Source organism: Oncorhynchus kisutch, linkage group LG26 (assembly GCF_002021735.2).
Source record: "Oncorhynchus kisutch isolate 150728-3 linkage group LG26, Okis_V2, whole genome shotgun sequence".
Taxonomy (NCBI): Eukaryota; Metazoa; Chordata; class Actinopteri; order Salmoniformes; family Salmonidae; genus Oncorhynchus; species Oncorhynchus kisutch.
The window spans coordinates 45,655,781-45,679,880 of record NC_034199.2 but is presented as its reverse complement, the minus strand read 5'-3'; the positions used below and the strand labels follow the sequence as shown (position 1 = coordinate 45,679,880).

General features: G+C 42.6%; 1 protein-coding gene across 1 annotated transcript; it reads right to left on the bottom strand.

Moving 5' to 3' along the window:
• Nucleotides 1–12,242: 12,242 nt before the first annotated feature.
• Nucleotides 12,243–23,322, bottom strand: gatd3 (glutamine amidotransferase class 1 domain containing 3). The gene is made up of 6 exons (XM_020475180.2): nt 23,062–23,322; nt 20,000–20,052; nt 18,106–18,339; nt 17,843–17,935; nt 14,391–14,547; nt 12,243–13,398 (listed from the first exon to the last, which is right to left on the bottom strand). Exons 1-6 carry the CDS (start codon nt 23,173–23,175, stop codon nt 13,270–13,272), a joined length of 780 nt encoding a protein of 259 aa, XP_020330769.1. The 5' UTR covers nt 23,176–23,322; the 3' UTR covers nt 12,243–13,269.
• Nucleotides 23,323–24,100: the final 778 nt, after the last annotated feature.

Sequence of the window (24,100 nt, the reverse complement as noted above, 5' to 3'; positions counted from 1 at the left end):
TTATTATACCTTGCTATATATATTTTTTTAAGTTAATAGATGAATAAATATGCTAATAAGTGGGGTTTTATTTTAAAGATAGCTGTTAAAACTGCTGGTTAGACTCCTAACTTGAGGGGTGCTTCATAGAATTGGTAGAAATGTGTAACGTTAGAGGACCAAGTTTAAGAAACAGTGGCCGACACTGCTGACCTAGTGACCAGCTGGAAAAGCACCCAAAACAATGACAGGCATGTCACAGAAACGACCTCTGAACTTAGGGTCGCGACCCTCAATGACCACTTTCTCCATCTACACGAACAACAAACAAACCACGTCAATAAGATTCATTGGCTGTGTTGTCAGGGATGAGGATGGTGATCAATAACCAATAACCAACAGCCAGGCAGTAGAAGGCAGTACCACGGATGACAGACAGCATCACGGTAATTATTATAAAGTGTGAAATGTTAAGATGTGATAAATAAATCACAAATATATCAAATGATCCATTAAAGCCTGCTTGTGAAAAGCCATTCCAGGAACGCAGCAGAGCCGTCTGGAGAGTCACGGCAGGACGCAGGAGTTGTTCCGGTGAGACTTAGTAACTTAGTTGTAGTCACCATCTGGTTACCTAGAAGTACAAACGTAGTTGTGTTTTCGGGTTATTACATGAACTTATATCCGGAAGTTTTCTAAACTACCCACGATGCACTTTTTTTCTCAGCGTCATATGGAGGATCTAGTCTGTGCTACAGAGTTCGTATGCTAGCTCGGTAGCAAGCTTTCGCTGGCTAACTACTTGCATTCCAGACCAAGTGAAAAAGCGGAAAAGTTTCAGGAATCCATACAAAGAAAGTTAGAAGTAATGATGTGACTCTTTCAATAGAGGGACTGAGATGTTATACGACGAGTTGGTGCAGAACAAGATGCACTGGTTGAGGGGTGCACTCACGGTTGCGAGGGTTGAGGAGCCCACTCTGATCTCTCTCTCTCTCTCTCTTTCTCTCTCTTCAAAGGTCCTTGAGGAGTTCACTCTGACCTCTCTCTCTTCACAGGTCTTTGAGGAGTCCACTCAGATCTCTCTCTCTTCATAGGCCCTTGAGGAGCCCACTCTGATCTCTCTCTCTCTCTCTTTCTCTCTCTCTCTCTCTCTCTCTCTCTCTCTCTCTTCAAAGGTCCCTGAGGAGTTCACTCTGACCTCTCTCTCTTCACAGGTCTTTGAGGAGTCCACTCTGATCTCTCTCTCTTCACAGGCCCTTGAGGAGTCCACTCTGATCGCTCTCTCTTCACAGGTCCTTGAAGAGTCCACTCTGATCTCTCTCTCTTCATAGGCCCTTGAGGAGTCAACTCTGATCTCTCTCTCTTCACAGGTCCTTGAGGAGTCCACTCTGATCGCTCTCTCTTCACAGCTCTTTGAGGAGTCCACTAGAGCCCCCTCCAGAGAGTGACCGCCTGTCAATCACTGGTGACGCATAAAAGGAAAGAAGGACAGCCCAGCAGCAGCTGTAACCCTCTCAGGGATACCGGCGCAGCTCATCATCCCTCTGCACAATCAGATAATCCATTAAATCACTATGTACAAATACATTACTGGACCTGATAAAGATTCATTTAGATGGAAAATTTGTCAACCAACAGTGTCATGACGTAGCCCTTTCTGGGTATAGATCGTGGCTTCCCCCTCTCTCTCACTCTGTCCTACACCCAGGTTCTGTTATCTCAGGCCATAAATTCCTGGAAGAGACTCTCTCCCCCTGGTCATGCAGAGAGAGAGACAAAGAGAGAACAAAGGATTTCATGTGGCCGAACTCCTAAATCCCCCAAATGGGAATTTGAAACAAAATGTCCACTTGAGAGAAGGTGGGAATAGTCCGTGGACACTTAAGGGATGGGTATGACTAGTGTGTTTCATTTGGTGACCTCAGAGAGGACAGGAAACACACATAACTATATCTCTGAATGTGTACATTTCTCAATTACGGGGTTTGCATCTAATTCTTGTATAAAATGAATGAGTAAAGAAACTATTTGTGAAATTACGTAATGTGATGTTAAACCTTTAATGTGAGAGAATTGTATTCCCTTTAAAGTCATTGGCCCCCGTGAGCACAGACATGATCACACTTCAAAGAACCACCTTTTCTATTGGTACGAATAAACAAAAACTCCTAAGGAAATCCTCTTCACATACCTGAGGTGGCACAGGTTTGGGTACCAAGACTGAGCAAACCCACAGCGTGAGCTGTGATTGCAAATAGTTATTTAATTCCTAACCATACCACGTGGAGCATTGGCTACACAAAATGGAAATGGTTAAACTCTGAGACTATCGATCCCAACAGAATAAGAGCAAATCCTAGATACAAATTACTGGCCTGCAGCTAGAAATTATGTAAAACTGGCATGCGAATACCGACAACTGCCAAAACATCTATTCTATGAGAACATTTCTGAATGGTACTCTGAAGTATCTATTCTAACCATGAAAGACTTTGATCTTCAGGGAAACAAAAAGAGAGAAAGAGACCAGGATGAACTCTCCAGCAGACGGACCGGATTCCAACAGAGAAGATCACGACACCTGGGCGTAAATATATATCGATTGCGATGTTGTGTTCATGTGCAAAGGATTAGCATTTCAATGTACATTATTATCAACTGTGTGTAGTGATTAATTGTGTCTTTCCAGCTTTCTCAGTCCACACCCACTTCCCTTTGTCCACCAAGCCATCATATCGGCTTAGCCCACTAGGGAATCTTCCCTATCATTTGTTAGTAACATATCTACTGTTTGTTTGTTTATCCATTTCTGTTAGCTAGTAGATAAATGATTAAGCCAATTGGTGTATGGATGGTTTATAGTAAAGGCTGGGTTCCTGCAGATAACCAAAAATTCACGACGTTTGGAATGAGACTGACGTGAGGTAAATAATAATTAATTAATAGAAGACTAATTGATCGGATGTTAAAATATCTGAAGAGTTATATTCGGAAAATTATAACTTTCGTAATCTGAAGATTTTCCTTGGTGCCCCGACTTCCTAGTTATTTACATTTATACGATTAGCTTTAATCACGTAATAACAATGACAGAGAATTGATTTGATAAGATAACAGTATTCACTTTTAATGATGCCAAAGACACGACAACAGGACATGTAATAAACAGAGCATCTGTGTACTCAGGACTTAATTCCAGGACCACAATTTATACGCTACTTATACCCTACTACCCTATGACTTAGCCTCGTATTACCACACTGATCTCGCAAGCTTACATAAATATGTTTCGCTACGAGTCCGCTATGAATCCGCTATGATTCCGCTATGAGTCCGCTATGAGTCCGCTATGAGTCCGCTATGAGTCCGCTATGAATCCGCTATGACTCTGCTATGATTCTGCTATGATTCTGCTATGAGTCCACTATGAGTCCGCTATGAATCCGCTATGACTCTGCTATGATTCTGCTATGAGTCCGCTATGAGTCCGCTATGAGTCCGCTATGAGTCTGCTATGAATCCGCTATGAGTCTGCTATGAATCCGCTATGAGTCTGCTATGACTCCGCTATGAGTCTGCTATGACTCTGCTATGAGTCAATTATGAGTCCGCTATGGGTCTTGCCAAACACATCTCTGTAAACTAAATAGATCAGTGTGGTAGTAGGAGGCTAACAACTACTATTTATTGGGCCAATTAATCTGTCCACTTGCTGTAGTGTGGATTTCTCTGAAACCAATTCACCTGGCCACTTGCTTTAGTGTGGATGTCGCTGAAACCAATTCATCTGGCCACTTGCTGTAGTGTGGATTTCTCTGAAACCAATTCATCTGGCCACTTGCTGTAGTGTGGATTTCTCTGAAACCAATTCATCTGGCCACTTGCTTTAGTGTGGATTTCTCTGAAACCAATTAATCTGGCCACTTGCTGTAGTGTGGATTTCTCTGAAACCAATTAATCTGACCACTTGCTGTAGTGCGGATTTCTCTGAAACCAATTAATCTGGCCACTTGCTGTAGTGCGGATTTCTCTGAAACCAATTCATCTGGCCACTTGCTGTAGTGCGGATTTCTCTGAAACCAATTCATCTGGCCACTTGCTGTAGTGTGGATTTCTCTGAAACCAATTCATCTGGCCACTTGCTGTAGTGTGGATTTCTCTGAAACCAATTCATCTGGCCACTTGCTGTAGTGTGGATTTCTCTGAAACCAATTCATCTGGCCACTTGCTGTAGTGTGGATTTCTCTGAAACCAATTCATCTGGCCACTTGCTGTAGTGTGGATTTCTCTGAAACCAATTCATCTGGCCACTTGCTGTAGTGTGGATGTCGCTGAAACCAATTCATCTGGCCACTTGCTGTAGTGTGGATTTCTCTGAAACCAATTCATCTGGCCACTTGCTGTAGTGTGGATTTCTCTGAAACCAATTCATCTGGCCACTTGCTGTAGTGTGGATTTCTCTGAAACCAATTCATCTGGCCACTTGCTGTAGTGTGGATTTCTCTGAAACCAATTCATCTGGCCACTTGCTGTAGTGTGGATTTCTCTGAAACCAATTCATCTGGCCACTTGCTGTAGTGTGGATTTCTCTGAAACCAATTCATCTGGCCACTTGCTGTAGTGTGGATTTCTCTGAAACCAATTCATCTGGCCACTTGCTGTAGTGTGGATTTCTCTGAAACCAATTCATCTGGCCACTTGCTGTAGTGTGGATTTCTCTGAAACCAATTCATCTGGCCACTTGCTTTAGTGTGGATTTCTCTGAAACCAATTCATCTGGCCACTTGCTGTAGTGTGGATTTCTCTGAAACCAATTCATCTGGCCACTTGCTGTAGTGTGGATTTCTCTGAAACCAATTCATCTGGCCACTTGCTGTAGTGTGGATTTCTCTGAAACCAATTCATCTGGCCACTTGCTGTAGTGTGGATTTCTCTGAAACCAATTCATCTGGCCACTTGCTGTAGTGTGGATTTCTCTGAAACCAATTCATCTGGCCACTTGCTGTAGTGCGGATTTCTCTGAAACCAATTCATCTGGCCACTTGCTGTAGTGTGGATTTCTCTGAAACCAATTCATCTGGCCACTTGCTGTAGTGCGGATTTCTCTGAAACCAATTCATCTGGCCACTTGCTGTAGTGTGGATTTCTCTGAAACCAATTCATCTGGCCACTTGCTGTAGTGTGGATTTCTCTGAAACCAATTCATCTGGCCACTTGCTGTAGTGTGGATTTCTCTGAAACCAATTCATCTGGCCACTTGCTGTAGTGCGGATTTCTCTGAAACCAATTCATCTGGCCACTTGCTGTAGTGTGGATTTCTCTGAAACCAATTCATCTGGCCACTTGCTGTAGTGTGGATTTCTCTGAAACCAATTCATCTGGCCACTTGCTGTAGTGTGGATTTCTCTGAAACCAATTCATCTGGCCACTTGCTGTAGTGCGGATTTCTCTGAAACCAATTCTGCAGAAGAGCTACAATACATGCACACTGTCTTTTGTATCTTTTTGCAATTTTCTTAACATTACCTTCAAGCAGAAAAGGCCAAACATTTTTCCAATCTCATCTCTTTATTCCACAGCCATGAGTTCCCTGACAACATATCTTTATCCCACAGACATGAGTTCCCTGACAACATATCTTTATCCCACAGACATGAGTTCCCTGACAACATATCTTTATCCCACAGACATGAGTTCACTGACAACATATCTTTATCCCACAGACATGAGTTCACTGACATGAGCTTTTGTTAATTTTGATTAAAACATAACCAAAGTTCATTAAATACGAATACCAAAATAGTTTTTGTGTGGATTTCGCAACACGGTAAGCTTTTAGGGTTAGCTTTTAACAGCTAGGACCGCAATTTCTTGTCCCAGAATCCCGCCTAACAGACCTGCTTGACAGAGATGCTACGCTGCTAGCCATCAAGCTAACGAAGTTGGTACCAGATTAGTTTTGCAATGGAGCCCGATTTGTCTGGAGAAATAAATGAGGTTCCAGATCTACTACGCTTTGTTTCAGGACAAACCGGATCACTCAGAGTTCCAATGTGGCAATTGTTTGCTTGCTGAGGATTAAAGGCGTAAAGTGGTAAGAAACTGGGGAAAATGCAGAGTAGAATGTTTACCTTTTCTACGCAGGTGGCTGGAGGGCTTGTTGGATGCATCTCAGCCTTGTTGTTTATCCGGTGTTGCCGGGAGCTCCCCCATCTGATGGCAGAGTTGAAGGAGCACAGCAAGAGGAGCAAGGCTATCAATGATGGTCGCATGTTGTAAGCCGTGGAAGCCGAAGACAGTCCCGCAAAGCAGTGTCTCGGAAACGGACAACTAATACGTAACAAAAGTCAGAAACCTTCTGTCCAAAAATGATGCCGTATCCATGCTTTTGTCACTTCTAGGTTAGACTACTGCAATGCTCTACTTTCCGGCTACCCGGATAAAGCACTAAATAAACTTCAGTTAGTGCTAAACACGGCTGCTAGAATCTTGACTAGAACCAAAAAATGTGATCATATTACTCCAGTGCTAGCCTCTCTACACTGGCTTCCTGTTAAGGCAAGGGCTGATTTCATGGTTTTACTTCTCACTTACAAAGCATTACATGGGTTTGCTCCTACCTATCTCTCTGATTTGGTCCTGCCGTACATACCTACACATACGCTACGGTCACAAGATGCAGGACTCCTTACTGTCCCTAGAATTTCTAAGCAAACAGCTGGAGGCAGGGCTTTCTCCTATAGAGCTCCATTTTTATGGAATGGTCTGCCTACCCATGTGAGAGAAGCAGACTCGGTCTCAACCTTTAAGTCTCTATTGAAGACTCATCTCTTCAGTAGGTCCTGTGATTGAGGGTAGTCTGGCCCAGGGGTGTGAAGGTGAACGGAAAGGCACTGGAGCACCGAACTGCCCTTGCTGTCTGCTTGGCTGGTTCCCCTCTCTCCACTGGGATTCTCTGCCTCTAACCCACACAGCCAGAAGAGGACTGACAACCCCTCATAGACTGAAGAGGACTGACCTTCATAAGTTCTGGCCTTTCTAGGGAGTTTTTCCTAGCCACCATGCTTCTACACCTGCATTGCTTGCTGTTTGGGGGTTTAGTCTGGGTTTCTGTACAGCACTTTGAGATATCAGCTGATGTAAGAAGGGCTTTATAAATACATTTGATTGGTTGAAATACATTTGATTGGTTGAAATACATTTGATTGGTTGAAATACATTTGATTGGTTGAAATACATTTGATTGGTTGAAATACATTTGATTGGTTGAAATACATTTGATTGAATAGTTTTGCCGTCCTGGATCCTGATTTTCCTGCACCTGTGTTGCTGGGGCCACCTGTGTTGCTGGGGGCACCTGTGTTGCTGGGGGCACCTGTGTCGCTGGGGGCACCTGTGTCGCTGGGGGCACCTGTGTCGCTGGGGGCACCTGTGTTGCTGGGGGCACCTGTGTCTGCAGCTGCAGTGCCTACTCCTTTGATTTCGAAGTCGACAAACTTCCGCACTGCTCTACCTTCTTAACAGCACTATCAACAAGGCAGTTGATGGATATTTATTTCATGAATGTAGAACAAATTCAGAACAAATCCAGAACAAATCCAAAAAAGCGTATATTATTATATAGAGCCCTAATTGCATGGAACTTCCTTCCATCTCATATTGCTCAAATAAACAGCAAACCTGGTTTTAAAAAACAGATAAAGCAACATCATGCGGCACAACGCCTCTCCCCTATCTGACCTAGATAGTTTGGTATAACGCCTCTCCCCTATTGGACCTAGATAGTTTGGTATAACTCCTCTCCTCTATTGGACCTAGATAGTTTGGTATAACGCCTCTCCCCTATTGGACCTAGATAGTTTGGTATAACGCCTCTCCCCTATTGGACCTAGATAGTTTGGTATAACGCCTCTCCCCTATTGGACCTAGATAGTTTGGTATAACGCCTCTCCCCTATTGGACCTAGATAGTTTGGTATAACGCCTCTCCCCTATTGGACCTAGATAGTTTGGTATAACTCCTCTCCCCTATTGGACCTAGATAGTTTGGTATAACTCCTCTCCCCTATTGGACCTAGATAGTTTGGTATAACGCCTCTCCCCTATTGGACCTAGATAGTTTGGTATAACTCCTCTCCCCTATTGGACCTAGATAGTTTGGTATAACTCCTCTCCCCTATCTGACCTAGATAGTTTGGTATAACGCCTCTCCCCTATTGGACCTAGATAGTTTGGTATAACTCCTCTCCCCTATTGGACATAGATAGTTTGGTATAACTCCTCTCCCCTATTGGACCTAGATAGTTTGGTATAACTCCTCTCCCCTATTGGACCTAGATAGTTTGGTATAACTCCTCTCCCCTATTGGACCTAGATAGTTTGGTATAACTCCTCTCCCCTATTGGACCTAGATAGTTTGGTATAACGCCTCTCCCCTATTGGACCTAGATAGTTTGGTATAACGCCTCTCCCCTATTGGACCTAGATAGTTGGGTATAACGCCTCTCCCCTATTGGACCTAGATAGTTTGGTATAACTCCTCTCCCCTATTGGACCTAGATAGTTGGGTATAACGCCTCTCCCTTATTGGACCTAGATAGTTTGGTATAACTCCTCTCCCCTATTGGACCTAGATAGTTTGGTATAACGCCTCTCCCCTATTGGACCTAGATAGCTGGGTATAACTCCTCTCCCCTATTGGACCTAGATAGTTGGGTATAACGCCTCTCCCCTATTGGACCTAGATAGTTTGGTATAACTCCTCTCCCCTATTGGACCTAGATAGTTTGGTATAACTCCTCTCCCCTATTGGACCTAGATAGTTGGGTATAACTCCTCTCCCCTATTGGACCTAGATAGTTGGGTATAACGCCTCTCCCCTATTGGACCTAGATAGTTTGGTATAACTCCTCTCCCCTATTGGACCTAGATAGTTTGGTATAACGCCTCTCCCCTATTGGACCTAGATAGTTTGGTATAACTCCTCTCCCCTATTGGACCTAGATAGTTTGGTATAACGCCTCTCCCCTATTGGACCTAGATAGTTTGGTATAACTCCTCTCCCCTATTGGACCTAGATAGTTTGGTATAACTCCTCTCCCCTATTGGACCTAGATAGTTTGGTATAACTCCTCTCCCCTATTGGACCTAGATAGTTTGGTATAACTCCTCTCCCCTATTGGACCTAGATAGTTTGGTATAACGCCTCTCCCCTATTGGACCTAGATAGTTTGGTATAACGCCTCTCCCCTATTGGACCTAGATAGTTTGGTATAACGCCTCTCCCCTATTGGACCTAGATAGTTTGGTATAACGCCTCTCCCCTATTGGACCTAGATAGTTTGGTATAACTCCTCTCCCCTATTGGACCTAGATAGTTTGGTATAACTCCTCTCCCCTATTGGACCTAGATAGTTTGGTATAACTCCTCTCCCCTATTGGACCTAGATAGTTTGGTATAACGCCTCTCCCCTATCTGACCTAGATAGTTTGTGTGTATGTATTGATATGTAGGCTACATGTAGGTCTGTATTTGAGCTGTTCTTGTCTATTGATGTTCTGTATTATGTCATTCTGTATTATGTTTCATGTTCTGTGTTGAACCCCAGGAAGAGTAGCTGCTGCTTTTGCAACAGCTAATGGGGATCCTAATAAAATACCAAAAATACCAAATTCCACACAGGTGAGTTCACTGACACGTCTTTATTACTGAGTCATGGTTAAGGAAGAGTGTTTTGAACACTGATGTTAACCTTTCTGGTTATAACCTTTTTCGGCAAGACAGATCTTCCAAAGGTGGGGGAATGGCAATCTTTACCAAGGATCACCTTCAGTGCTCGGTTGTCTCCACCAAGTCTGTCCCCAAACAATTTGATTTGCTGATTTGAAGCATTAAACTTTCAAATAGCTCTTTGTTGACTGTTGCTGGGTGCTAATTGTCCTCCATCAGCACCGGCCTGTACCCTAAATGCCATAAGCTCTCTCCTGGCCCCTTACGCTAAGTCTGAATTTGTCCTGCTAGGTGACCTAAACTGGGACATGCTTAAACCACCTGTCCTAAAGCAATGGGACTCCCCAAATCTTTCTCAGATTATTACGAAGGTATGACCCCAAACACTCAGAAAAGGCTACTCTCCTCGATGTTATCCTCATAAATAATCCTGATAGGTATCAGTCTGGTGTTTTCTGTAATGACCTTAGTGATCACTGTTTTACAGCCTGTGTTCGTAATGGCTGCTCAGTGAAACAACCTGTCCTGATTTGTCACAGACGCTTGCTAAAAAACTTTAATGAGCAAGCCTTCCTTCATGACCTGGCCTCTGCAAAATGGTATAGAATCAGCTTGATCCCCTCTTGGACCTTATTTTTCAATATTTTCAGTGGTATTGTTAACAAACACACCCATGATCTTGCAGAGTTACTCCACCTCAAGAATTGCATTTGGCGAAAGGCTCGGCACACACGCACACTCAGGCTGACTGGCTCTCGTTCAGGCATATGAGAAATAAATGCACTCAGGCTGTTCGGAAGACAAAAGTTAGTTACTTTAAGGAGCAATTCTCTCTCTGGGTCTAACACAAGAAGTTCTGGAAAATAAAGACCTGGAGAATAAACCCTCCTCCTCACAGCTGCCCATGTCCCTTAATGTTGATGATGTGGTTGTTACTGACAAGAAGCACATGGCTGAGCTCTTTAATCACCACTTCATTAAGTCAGGATTCCTATTTGACTCAGCAATTCCTCCTTGCCCGTCCAACATTTCCTCATCTCCCACCCCTTCTAATGCGACTATCCCTGATCCTCCTCCCTCTTTTTCCCCTGCCCTGCTACAAAGTTTCTCCCTGCAGGCAGTCACTGAGTTCGAGGTGCTAAAGGAGCTCCTTAAACTTGACCCCCAAAAAAACATCTGGGTCAGATGGTTTAGACCCTTTCTTCTTTAAGATTGCTTCTCCCATCATCGCCAAGCCTTTCTTCAATCTCTCCTCTCAAAAGAGTGCAGTGTATAAAGTCAGAAAGTCTGCTGTCTCAGCCACTACCTGTCACCAAGGGAGTACCCCAAGGCTTGAACCTAGGCCCCAAGCTCTTCTCAATTTACATCAACATCATAGCTCAGGCAGTAGGAAGCTCTCTCATCCATTCATATGCAGATGACACAGTCTTATACTCAGCTGGCCCCTCCCCAGAATTTGTGTTAAATGCTCTACAACAAAGCTTTCTTAGTGTCAAACAAGCTTTCTCTGCCCTTAGCCTTCTTCTAAACACCTCCAAAACAAAGGTCATGTGGTTTGGTAAGAAGAATGTCCCTCTCCCCACAGGTGTGATTGCTACCTCTGATGGTTTAGAGCTTCAGGTAGTCACCTCATTACAAGTACTTGGGAGTATGGCTAGACTGTGCACTGTCCTTCTCTCAGCACATATCAAAGCTGCAGGCTAAAGTTAAATCTAGACTTGGTTTCCTCTATTGTAGTTGCTGTTCTTTCACCCCAGCAGCTTAACTAACCCTGATTCAGATGTCCATTCTACCCATGCTAGATTACGGAAACATCATTTATAAATCGGCAGGTAAGTGGCTAGATGTTCTTTACCATTTGGCCATCAGATTTACCACCAATGTTCCTTATAGGAAATATCACTGCACTCTATACTCCTCTGTAAACTGGTCATCTCTGTATACCCGTCGCAAGACCATTGGTTGATGCTTATTTATTAAACCCTCTTAAGCCTCACTCCCCCCTATCTGAGATCTCTACTGCAGCCCTCATCCTCCACATTCAACACCTGTTCTGTCAGTCTCATTCTGTTAAAGGTCCCCAAAGCACACACATCCATGGGTCGCTCCTCTTTTCAGTTCTCTGCAGCTAGCGACTGGAACGAGCTACAACAAACACTCAAACTGGACAGTTTTATCTCAATCTCTTCATTCAAAGAATCAATCATTGACACTCTTACTGACAGTTGTGGCTGCTTTGTGTGATGTATTGTTGTCACTACCTTCGTGCCCTATGTGCTGTTGTCTGTGCCAAATGTTTGTATCATGTTTTGTGTTGCTACCATGTTGTGTTGCTACCATGCTGTGTTGTCATGTGTTGCTGCCATGCTATGTTGTTGTCTTAGGTCTCTCTTTATGTAATCCCCGCAGGAGGCCTCTAGGTAGGCCGTCATGAGAAATAAGAATGTGTTCTTAACTGACTTGCCTAGTTAAATAAAGGTTCAATACATAAAACATGAGTTCACTGACATCTCTTCATTCCACAGACATGATGAGTTCACTGACATCTCTTTATTCCACAGACATGATGAGTTCACTGACATCTCTTTATTCCACAGACATGATGAGTTCACTGACATCTCTTTATTCCACAGACATGAGTTCACTGACATCTCTTTATTCCACAGACATGATGAGTTCACTGACATCTCTTCATTCCACAGACATGATGAGTTCACTGACATCTCTTTATTCAACAGACATGATGAGTTCACTGACATCTCTTCATTCCACAGACATGATGAGTTCACTGACATCTCTTCATTCCACAGACATGATGAGTTCACTGACATCTCTTCATTCCACAGACATGATGAGTTCACTGACATCTCTTCATTCCACAGACATGATGAGTTCACTGACATCTCTTTATTCAACAGACATGAATTCAATGACAATATATATGACTCCAGGTAAGTAAAGCCATTCTCTAAACACTGCCTTTCCTTAGCGCATGCCGTCTCAAGTCTGAATGAAATGCTTAATTTTTTTTATTTTTTAAAATCTGACTTCATCATTTGAGATATTTATAGCTTATTCGCCTAGAAACACAGATGATTTAAAAGTTAATACATTCGTACACCTGCTCCCAATCTTTGAATGAGAGAGAGAGGAACCTCAACACGTTTGCATATAAAACCGAGTGGCCAATGACCTGTTAGCGCCCTCTGCTGGACAATACAGGAACTAGTAGTGCTTCTCTTTACAACACTAGAATTCCATTCCATTCCTATAACAGGGAAATGTACCTGTATCTAGTTAGCAGAATAAAGTAGTTTATTATTATAATAAATTAATATTCTCTAGATTTCCATCAAAAACATACAAAATAATTACTTTTATTGAATACTGGCACATATAATAAAATCTAAAGCTTTTGACGAATACTTTGTTGAGAGCTGTAAAACCACATAACGAGCACACTCCTTCGATATAGTTTACTGGTGAAGTGGATTTGTGTTGAACAACATTGCTAGTTGGTACGATATTTAATTATAAACTATTGTGGGTTCTGCTCTTTCACTTTCCACTGAGTTTGAGGACGTTGTTTACCATGGCGCCGATGCCGTCGAAGATCAGGTGCACCTGGGTCTCACACATGAAGGCTGGTGATGTCACTACCTTGTTCTTCTGGTCTACGTGGGCCTCGTGATGACACTCAGGGTCAAGGGTCACACACAGAGACAGGGATTACAGAGGCTAATCAAAAGCACACATCAAAACAGCTTAAATGACATATTCACTTTCAGCTGAGTGCAGTAACTTTGTAACATACTTTTCACATTGCCTTTGACAAATGTTGTAATATATGTAGTATTTAACATACTTACAATTGGAGCAGCAGGTAGCCTAGTGGTTAGAGCGTTGGGCCAGTAACCCAAAGGTTGCTGGATCGAATCCCCGAGCTGACAAGGTCTGTCGTTCTGCCCCTGAACAAGGCAGTTAACCCACTGTTCCCCAGTAGGCTGTCATTGTAAATAAGATTTTGTTCTTAACTGACTTTCCTAGTTATATAAAACATTTATAACATATGGGAGTTTAACCCACTTATTGCAAGCGCCATGATCTATCAAATGACCTTAAACGCAACACGTGTTTAATTGCTGATGTCAACAGTAAGATAACAGTTAGACAACAAACACAATTGCATTTTATCGGTGGCAATTTGAATGCATAGAGATACCGTGACAAGATCCTGCGGCCCATTGTCGTGCCATTCATCCGCCACCACGGCCCCATGTCTCAACGATCAGTACACAATTCCTGGAAGCTGAAAATGTCCCAGTTCTTCCATGGCCTGCAGACTCACCAGACATGACACCCATTGAGCATGTTTGGGATGCTCTGGATTGACGTGTACGACAGCGTGTTCAGCACAGCCATTGAAGAGGAGCGGGACAACATTCCACAGGCCCCAATCAACAGCCTGATCAACTCTATGTGAAGGAGATGTGTTGTGCTGCATGAGGTAAATGGTGGGTCACACCAGATACTGACTGGTCTTCTGATCCACGCCTCTACCTTTTTGTAAGGTATCTGTGACCAACAGAAGCATATCTGTATTCCCAGTCATGTGAAATACATGCATGTTGCGTCTATACTTGTGTTCAGTATTCATAATCCAGCATGTGAAAGGATATGGTGACCTCCTTAACGATGTGCTTGGCTCCCAGGGCCTTAATAGCCCCAGCAGTGCCAGCATAGGGCCACTTGCCCCCCTTCTCCTCTTCGTGCCCCACCGTCACCTCTACCCCAGGAAGCAGCTTGGCAGCCAACACAGGAGAGATACAACACAACCTAGGTTAAATATAGCCAGGTTAGGACAATGTACTAATTCCATGTGACCAGCTTAGTTTAGAGGTTGGCCCTCTGATGTCACATAGGTGGATACATTGATATGTTTTAATTTATAAATTATTTTTTACAAAAACTCCCACTTTACCTAACATCATTACTAACCTTTAGGCATATGAGCTACTATACGCAGATTGAAAACTAAAAAAATATGCTTTTTGGTCATTTGGTGGTTAAGGCTAGCAGTGTGGTTAAGGCTAGCAGTGTGGTTAAGGCTAGCAGGGTGGTTAAGGCTAGCAGGGTGGTTAAGGCTAGCAGGGTGGTTAAGGCTAGCAGTGTGGTTAAGGCTAGCAGGGTGGTTAAGGCTAGCAGGGTGGTTAAGGCTAGCAGGGTGGTTAAGGCTAGCAGGGTGGTTAAGGCTAGCAGGGTGGTTAAGGCTAGCAGGGTGGTTAAGGCTAGCAGTGTGGTTAAGGCTAGCAGTGTGGTTAAGGCTAGCAGGGTGGTTAAGGCTAGCAGTGTGGTTAAGGCTAGCAGGGTGGTTAAGGCTAGCAGTGTGGTTAAGGCTAGCAGGGTGGTTAAGGCTAGCAGTGTGGTTAAGGCTAGCAGGGTGGTTAAGGCTAGCAGGGTGGTTAAGGCTAGCAGTGTGGTTAAGGCTAGCAGTGTGGTTAAGGCTAGCAGGGTGGTTAAGGCTAGCAGGGTGGTTAAGGCTAGCAGGGTGGTTAAGGCTAGCAGGGTGGTTAAGGCTAGCAGTGTGGTTAAGGCTAGCAGGGTGGTTAAGGCTAGCAGTGTGGTTAAGGCTAGCAGTGTGGTTAAGGCTAGCAGTGTGGTTAAGGCTAGCAGGGTGGTTAAGGCTAGCAGGGTGGTTAAGGCTAGCAGGGTGGTTAAGGCTAGCAGGGTGGTTAAGGCTAGCAGTGTGGTTAAGGCTAGCAGGGTGGTTAAGGCTAGCAGTGTGGTTAAGGCTAGCAGTGTGGTTAAGGCTAGCAGTGTGGTTAAGGCTAGCAGTGTGGTTAAGGCTAGCAGGGTGGTTAAGGCTAGCAGTGTGGTTAAGGCTAGCAGTGTGGTTAAGGCTAGCAGGGTGGTTAAGGCTAGCAGTGTGGTTAAGGCTAGCAGTGTGGTTAAGGCTAGCAGTGTGGTTAAGGCTAGCAGGGTGGTTAGGCTAGCAGGGTGGACAAGGTCTGGTTTAAAATTGTATTGTATTACTTTGTGGCTGTGCTAGCTAATGCCACTATGCAGAGCTGCCCCCAGAACAAGATTCATGACACAAAAAGTTAACCAGGTCTCAGGGATGGGTAACTCATCAGTTAGATAATTCAGCTTTTTGTTTTTTTGCACCCCATTTCTGGAACAATCTTCAAAATGTTATTAAATGTGATGTTCTGGTGTCTCTAGGTCCATTCAGAAAGCTGATTGAGGACCGTATTACTGATGAATGTGATGTTCTGGTGTCTCTAGGTCCATTCAGAAAGCTGATTGAGGACCGTATTACTGATGAATGTGATGTTCTGGTGTCTCTAGGTCCATTCAGAAAGCTGATTGAGGACCGTATTACTGATGAATGTGATGTTCTGGTGTCTCTAGGTCCATTCAGAAAGCTGATTGAGGACCTTATTACTGATGAATGTGATGTTCTGGTGTCTCTAGGTCCATTCAGAAAGCTGATTGAGGACCTTATTACTGATGAATGTGATGTTCTGGTGTCTCTAGGTCCATTCAGAAAGCTGATTGAGGACCTTATTACTGATGAATGTGATGTTCTGGTGTCTCTAGGTCCATTCAGAAAGCTGATTGAGGACCGTATTACTGATGAATGTGATGTTCTGGTGTCTCTAGGTCCATTCAGAAAGCTGATTGAGGACCGTATTACTGATGAATGTGATGTTCTGGTGTCTCTAGGTCCATTCAGAAAGCTGATTGAGGACCTTATTACTGATGAATGTGATGTTCTGGTGTCTCTAGGTCCATTCAGAAAGCTGATTGAGGACCGTATTACTGATGAATGTGATGTTCTGGTGTCTCTAGGTCCATTCAGAAAGCTGATTGAGGACCGTATTACTGATGAATGTGATGTTCTGGTGTCTCTAGGTCCATTCAGAAAGCTGATTGAGGACCGTATTACTGATGAATGTGATGTTCTGGTGTCTCTAGGTCCATTCAGAAAGCTGATTGAGGACCGTATTACTGATGAATGTGATGTTCTGGTGTCTCTAGGTCCATTCAGAAAGCTGATTGAGGACCGTATTACTGATGAATGTGATGTTCTGGTGTCTCTAGGTCCATTCAGAAAGCTGATTGAGGACCTTATTACTGATGAATGTGATGTTCTGGTGACTCTAGGTCCATTCAGAAAGCTGATTGAGGACCGTATTACTGATGAATGTGATGTTCTGGTGTCTCTAGGTCCATTCAGAAAGCTGATTGAGGACCGTATTACTGATGAATGTGATGTTCTGGTGTCTCTAGGTCCATTCAGAAAGCTGATTGAGGACCGTATTACTGATGAATGTGATGTTCTGGTGTCTCTAGGTCCATTCAGAAAGCTGATTGAGGACCGTATTACTGATGAATGTGATGTTCTGGTGTCTCTAGGTCCATTCAGAAAGCTGATTGAGGACCGTATTACTGATGAATGTGATGTTCTGGTGTCTCTAGGTCCATTCAGAAAGCTGATTGAGGACCTTATTACTGATGAATGTGATGTTCTGGTGACTCTAGGTCCATTCAGAAAGCTGATTGAGGACCGTATTACTGGTGATTTTTTTATTTTTTTAGGACTGTGTTTTTCTATCTATTTGCATTTAGGATTTATTTTTTTGATATGAGTATTTTCTATCATTTCTGTAATTCAGGGCTCATCTGTAAAATAGACCTTGGTCTCAGTATGACTCCCTGATTAAATAAAGGTTATGTAAAAACACAATAAATACAATAACTCTTCCTCATTTATACAACCAGTTAGAGATACTAGAATCCTCGTCTTAACCGAGAGCACAAACTGATATTAGATGGTAGTTTTCTAAAACGGCTTTCATTCCTTTCCGCCATCTATCCATCTGACTGCTTAACTTCAAATGAGTGTGAATGGAAGGAAAGGATACAAGAATATGAAGCCACTTTAAAACGATTGAGATACACCCAAAAGGTATTCATTTACAAGTGGCACTCGATCCCTAGTCGCTCTTGGACAGACTACGTAAATATAAATCGAGCATCTGACCAGATTACACAATGTTTTTTTGGTCTGGGTTATCCGATCTCAATCCCCAACAAGCACAGTTTTACACACGACGACAGCACTGACCCGATAGGTTTGCCTGCCTTATGAAAGTCCTTCAGGACACGCTCCACATCTGTGTTGATCTTGCAGTCTGGACCGTCCACAGCAAACGTCGACCTGCCACACAAGACAAGCAAAACAGATCTGAGGGGTACAGACAGAAACGTTGAGATGCCCTTGCAGAAGCTCAAAGTGTTTGTTCCTCAGGTATACTTAACATGAATGATATGAATTAACCTTTTTTTTTTTTTTTTTACAATGTGGTATGACAACGCTGTTCCACCTACAGGTTTTTTGCAGCCCCAAAGCCTCCTGGGAAGATGATGGCGTCATGGTCGCCAACGCTGAGTTTGGCGAGATCTGTGACGTTGCCCCTAGCGATGCGTGCGGACTCTGATAAGACGTTCCTGGACTCGTTCTCAACTGGCACTCCCTTCCCGTGGTCGATGACATGCATCTGGGACACGTCAGGGGCGTACATCTGCACCTCGGCCCCGCCCCTGCTCAGGTGCACCAGGATCCTGTCTCACACACACACACAACACCACATCAGAGAGAACGATGTAGCACCTCTTGTTCCCCGTGTGCATCAGGCTAGACGCCACCTCCTGCTGGCCCACTTCTCACAGGCAACTGGTGCATAGAGCGGAGCAGTTGGCCCAGCGGCGTCCGGGTTTGGCCGGTGTAGGCCGTTATTGTAAATAGGAAAATGTTCTTAACTGACTTGCCTATTTTTTATGTTTTAATTTTTTATTTCACCTTTATTTAACCAGGTAGGCTAGTTGAGAACACCTTTATTTAACCAGGTAGGCTAGTTGAGAACACCTTTATTTAACCAGGTAGGCTAGTTGAGAACACCTTTATTTAACCAGGTAGGCTAGTTGAGAACACCTTTATTTAACCAGGTAGGCCAGTTGAGAACACCTTTATTTAACCAGGTAGGCTAGTTGAGAACACCTTTATTTAACCAGGTAGGCTAGTTGAGAACACCTTTATTTAACCAGGTAGGCTAGTTGAGAACACCTTTATTTAACCAGGTAGGCTAGTTGAGAACACCTTTATTTAACCAGGTAGGCTAGTTGAGAACACCTTTATTTAACCAGGTAGGCTAGTTGAGAACACCTTTATTTAACCAGGTAGGCTAGTTGAGAACACCTTTATTTAACCAGGTAGGCCAGTTGAGAACACCTTTATTTAACCAGGTAGGCTAGTTGAGAACACCTTTATTTAACCAGGTAGGCTAGTTGAGAACACCTTTATTTAACCAGGTAGGCTAGTTGAGAACACCTTTATTTAACCAGGTAGGCTAGTTGAGAACACCTTTATTTAACCAGGTAGGCTAGTTGAGAACACCTTTATTTAACCAGGTAGGCTAGTTGAGAACAAGTTCTCATTTGCAACTGCGACCTGGCCAAGATAAAGCATAGCAGTGTGACACAAACAACAACACAGAGTTTCACCTGGAATAAACAATTAACAAGTCAATATACTAGTTAAATAAAACATTGAATTAAAAAACATTATAACAATTTTAAGATGTATGTTTTAGCCATCTTGTCAAGCAAGTAAATAGCATGTTGTGTAAGACAGTGTAAGCAAGTAAATAGCATGTTGTGTAAGACAGTGTAAGCAAGTAAATAGCATGTTGTGTAAGACAGTGTAAGCAAGTAAATAGCATGTTGTGTAAGACAGTGTAAGCAAGTAAATAGCATGTTGTGTAAGACAGTGTAAGCAAGTAAATAGCATGTTGTGTAAGACAGTGTAAGCAAGTAAATAGCATGTTGTGTAAGACAGTGTAAGCAAGTAAATAGCATGTTGTGTAAGACAGTGTAAGCAAGTAAATAGCATGTTGTGTAAGACAGTGTAAGCAAGTAAATAGCATGTTGTGTAAGACAGTGTAAGCAAGTAAATAGCATGTTGTGTAAGACAGTGTAAGCAAGTAAATAGCATGTTGTGTAAGACAGTGTAAGCAAGTAAATAGCATGTTGTGTAAGACAGTGTAAGCAAGTAAATAGCATGTTGTGTAAGACAGTGTAAGCAAGTAAATAGCATGTTGTGTAAGACAGTGTAAGCAAGTAAATAGCATGTTGTGTAAGACAGTGTAAGCAAGTAAATAGCATGTTGTATAGTGTAAGACAGGCTTGGAATAGAATGGAAATAGGCCTACTACAATAGACTCACGCTGATGCTTCATGGATCTCTGTTCCGTCATACACACCACAGCCAGACAGCACCTGTTAACATGACTCACATTAATATGACACGTTCACCTCATAAGAAATTATTGATCATCTTATGGGAAATGAATGCAAAACTAGATCAACTCCCAACAACAAAACAAGATCAACTCCCAACAACAAATCTATACTGAACAAAAATATAAAGCGCAACATTTAAAGTGTCGGTCCCATGTTTCATGAGCTGAAATAAAAAGATCCCAGACATTTTCCATTAAACAGCATGATCATTACACAGGTGCACCTTGTGCTGGGGGACAATAAAAAAGGCCAATCTAAAACGTGCAGTGTGTCACACAACACAATGCCACAGATGTTTTAAGTTCTGAGGGAGCGTGCAATTGACATGCCGACTGCAGGAATATCCGCCAGAGCAAATTCTGAAAAACGCTTACCTGTACAACTGCAGTCCTTCCACTGAAATTCATACTTTTACTAAAAACATTTATCATATACAGGCTGTTAAGTCTCCAGTTGATTAACACAATGAGGAAAAAGTTGATTTTATTTGAGAAAAGTTTTTATTCAAAGTATGAATCGCAGTTGTAGACGATAAACATAGGCACAGGTAAGCCTAAGCATTTTCAGAACTGACCATTTTTCAAAGCGGCCTATCGATAGCTGCTTGATGATGAGTTGGTTATTAAAATTAAAATGAAGTAGTCCGCCTGAAGCCAGAAGTTAAATAACATTCAGTTTCAACTTACTCTGTCGACTGACTGTAGGCTTGGGCCTGATGCAGGGGGGAATAAACATTTTAAAAAGTACATTCATGTAGTATCTAACTTAACAGAATTTCCAAACGTGGGTCTGCAGTTCGTCAGCATGGTCAGTTCCGCTCTGCTTACCTCATGTCAAAATAAAAGTCCCCCACAAGTTCTTGCTTTTTTGTGTGCAGGCATGGCACACTTGAAGGACTTTTATTTTGACATGAGGTAAGCTGAGAGGAAGTTTGGAAAGTTGGTTTATGTTATATTAGTGTTTATTTTTTTTAAATGTTCCCTCTGCATAAGGACAAACCCTACAGACAATCGGCAGGGTGGACATCCCGAGCGGTTCGTGCTGATTGTACGGAGATTGTGACAGCCGGTTATAATGGCATCCCTTGACAAGACAAGAACAAGAAGTATGTCAGAAGTGCAGTATTATCAGAAGTAGATAGTTATACTTGGAATACGGAGGAGGAATGGAGGTCAGAGGTCATCTAAACGATAGAGGGAGGAAGACTGTGAGATTGAGTCAGGTAAACATGGTGGGGGAAGTGAGGGAGATGGTTTGTTAAAGAGGAGAAGTGGGAGTATCGGAGGTGATCGGTCGGGTGTGGTGAAGTTCTCATAGCCCGAGGCTTGTAACCCACGGTCAGGATGAAGAATAATCTGTGACAGTAGGAGTGACGTTTTTGGAAAAAAGTGGACTCTTGCCTTTTGGCTGATCCATTTGTGGTTTCAGGGTGGGTGAAAACAGTGTTGGGTGCTGTGGAATCGGTGAGGGTAATTCAGAAGTGGTCTTGTGATAATTGTTTGTTTCTGCTGGTCAGAGGGAGCAGGTGTTCAACTAATGAGGGGGAGATGTGAATTGTTTTGCTTTCAAGAAAAGTGTGCCATTGAAAGGAGTGATTACTGGGGTAGAGGTAAACGTGAAAGCTGACCAACTGAAGGGAAAGATTCCCGGTGTTTATGATGCGACGCAGACAGGGTGGCGTATGTGGTAAAACAGAAGAGTCATTGTCTGTTGTTTTGATGTTTCCCCGACAACGTTCTATTTCTGACGCAGATCGGCTGCAAGTCCTGCCTCTCCCATCTCCTCATTGGTTTATAGAAGCAGGTACCCACCGTGCCATCCCCTCATTGGTTATACCCACGTGGGTGATTGAAAGACTAACTGTTTAGCCGGTCGTCGTGGTAATACTATGAAAGTGTAGATGCCAATCACCATATAAGTTAAAAGATGAAAAATCCTGGAAGGAGGAGAGATGACTACAAACGATTCGGTTGGCTGTTTTATGTGTGGATTAATTGATAGAGTAGAGGACCTTGTGCATTTCAGGTAAAATAACAACTCAATGTTTATATCCCAGGACAAATTAGCTAGCAAGTACAAGCTAACTAGCCATGCATGTTTAATGCTTTTTGACCTGTCCACAAATGAATGCAATTGGCTCAGAGTTTGTTTTGATATTTTTACCTGCTTGTGGTGATCGCGTTTGGTGTAGGGGGGACAAAATAATTTTTTGCACAATGGCGCGTGCAGCCGCTCGTTGACGTGCGCGCGCAATAATTGAATAACATGGATTTCTAAATGTATTTTGCGTCGCTCGCGCACGCAACGTGTCCTTGTCTGGTCAGCATGTTAGATTAGATTTTAGGCATTTTATAGTAACGGTTATCAACTGTACTGCAAGGAAGGAACAGTTAGAGGTTCTGAACAGAGAGGTTGTGGTGGCAGCTGCAGAGAGGTATTTGGGTGTGTGAGACTTGACATCAGAAGAGTTACAGGGTGTGTTAAGTGGTGGTGCCCCATCCTTTCAGGCTGTTGGCATGAAGTAGGACTATATATCTATATTTAAATAGTGGAGTATGGTATTTATTTTAATTTTGTTTAATTATGCAAAGCATACGAGTTATACCCCAGTCTAGTAGGTGGCAGTTAACGCAACATTTATTGGATGACAACTGCCGTTAAACCACATCGAAGAAGAAGAATCTGCAGGGTGACTTGAAATGACATTTTATTTCATTTCTGGCTTTGCAAGTTAATTCCTAGCAACCTTAGTGTGTAAATACTAGCGTTGCTAAAAAAAATAAAAAATAAATGCAAGCGACTGATTGACTCAATGTTGCGACCATTTATCAAAACTCAACAACACCGCAATATAAGAGAGTGTAGTTGAGCGATTACTCAGCTAGGGATTTCCGATACTACCTGCAACTGGTCAGAACTGACTTGGCACACATTAATCATGTAGGCCACTACTCGACACACTATATCTGATCCAGGTTTACTTACAACTGCAACTTTTGCACCGCTCCATCTGGCACTGGTGTGAAGCCCCGAGTTTACCAACTGTGATTTCCCTGGGAATGGAACCGATTTAAATGCTAGTGATCTTAAAGCAAACATTGTTGACTACAGAGTTGTACATAAACCAGACAGGGACCCCTTTTGACAAACGCGCACAAGATGCCGGACAGTAGAATCAGCGTCTCGACAGCGAAAATAAAATAGTACTTCCGGGTAACGGAATTTCGGAAACGTACAAATTAACAGTCCCTCAAGTAAATTACAAAAGTGTCATTAACCTGTATTTATTAATGATGTATGAAAAAAAATTAAACATTAAAATGTCTAAACATTAACAATGACTAATTTGTTCATATTTAACTGAAATGTGCATTAATTTGAGATTTTAAAACACATTCCAACGTCAAATAAATGCCCCCAAATCACTACATATGCATTACATATTGGCTTATAGAGAAATAATGATTCTGTAAAAGTGGGGAGGGGAGTACTCAGTATGGTCTGTACAATGTATATATGTATATATAACACTTTTTTGGTTACTACATGATTTCCATATGTGCTTCATAGTTTTGATGTCTTCACTATTAGTCTACAATGTAGAAAATAGTACCATTTTTTTTCACCTTTATTTAACCAGGTAGGCTAGTTAAGAACAAGTCCTCATTTACAACTGCGACCTGGCCAAGATAAAGCATAGCAGTGTGAACAGACAACACAGAGTTACACATGGAGTAGACAATTAACAAGTCAATATAACACAGTAGAAAAAAAGAGAGTCTATATACATTGTGTGCAAAACGCATGAGGAAGTAGGCAAATAATTACAATTTAGCAGATGAACACAAATAAAGAAAAACCCTGGAATGGGTGTGTAGAAACGTTTGACTGGTACTGTATATATTTACATCATTTGTAACATTATGTACTATGCATAGCTGCAAAAAAGATTGATTTCGTATCATACGCATAGCGTTTTACCAATTGAGATAGAGGACTCTGTGCCATTATAGCCTCTGTGACA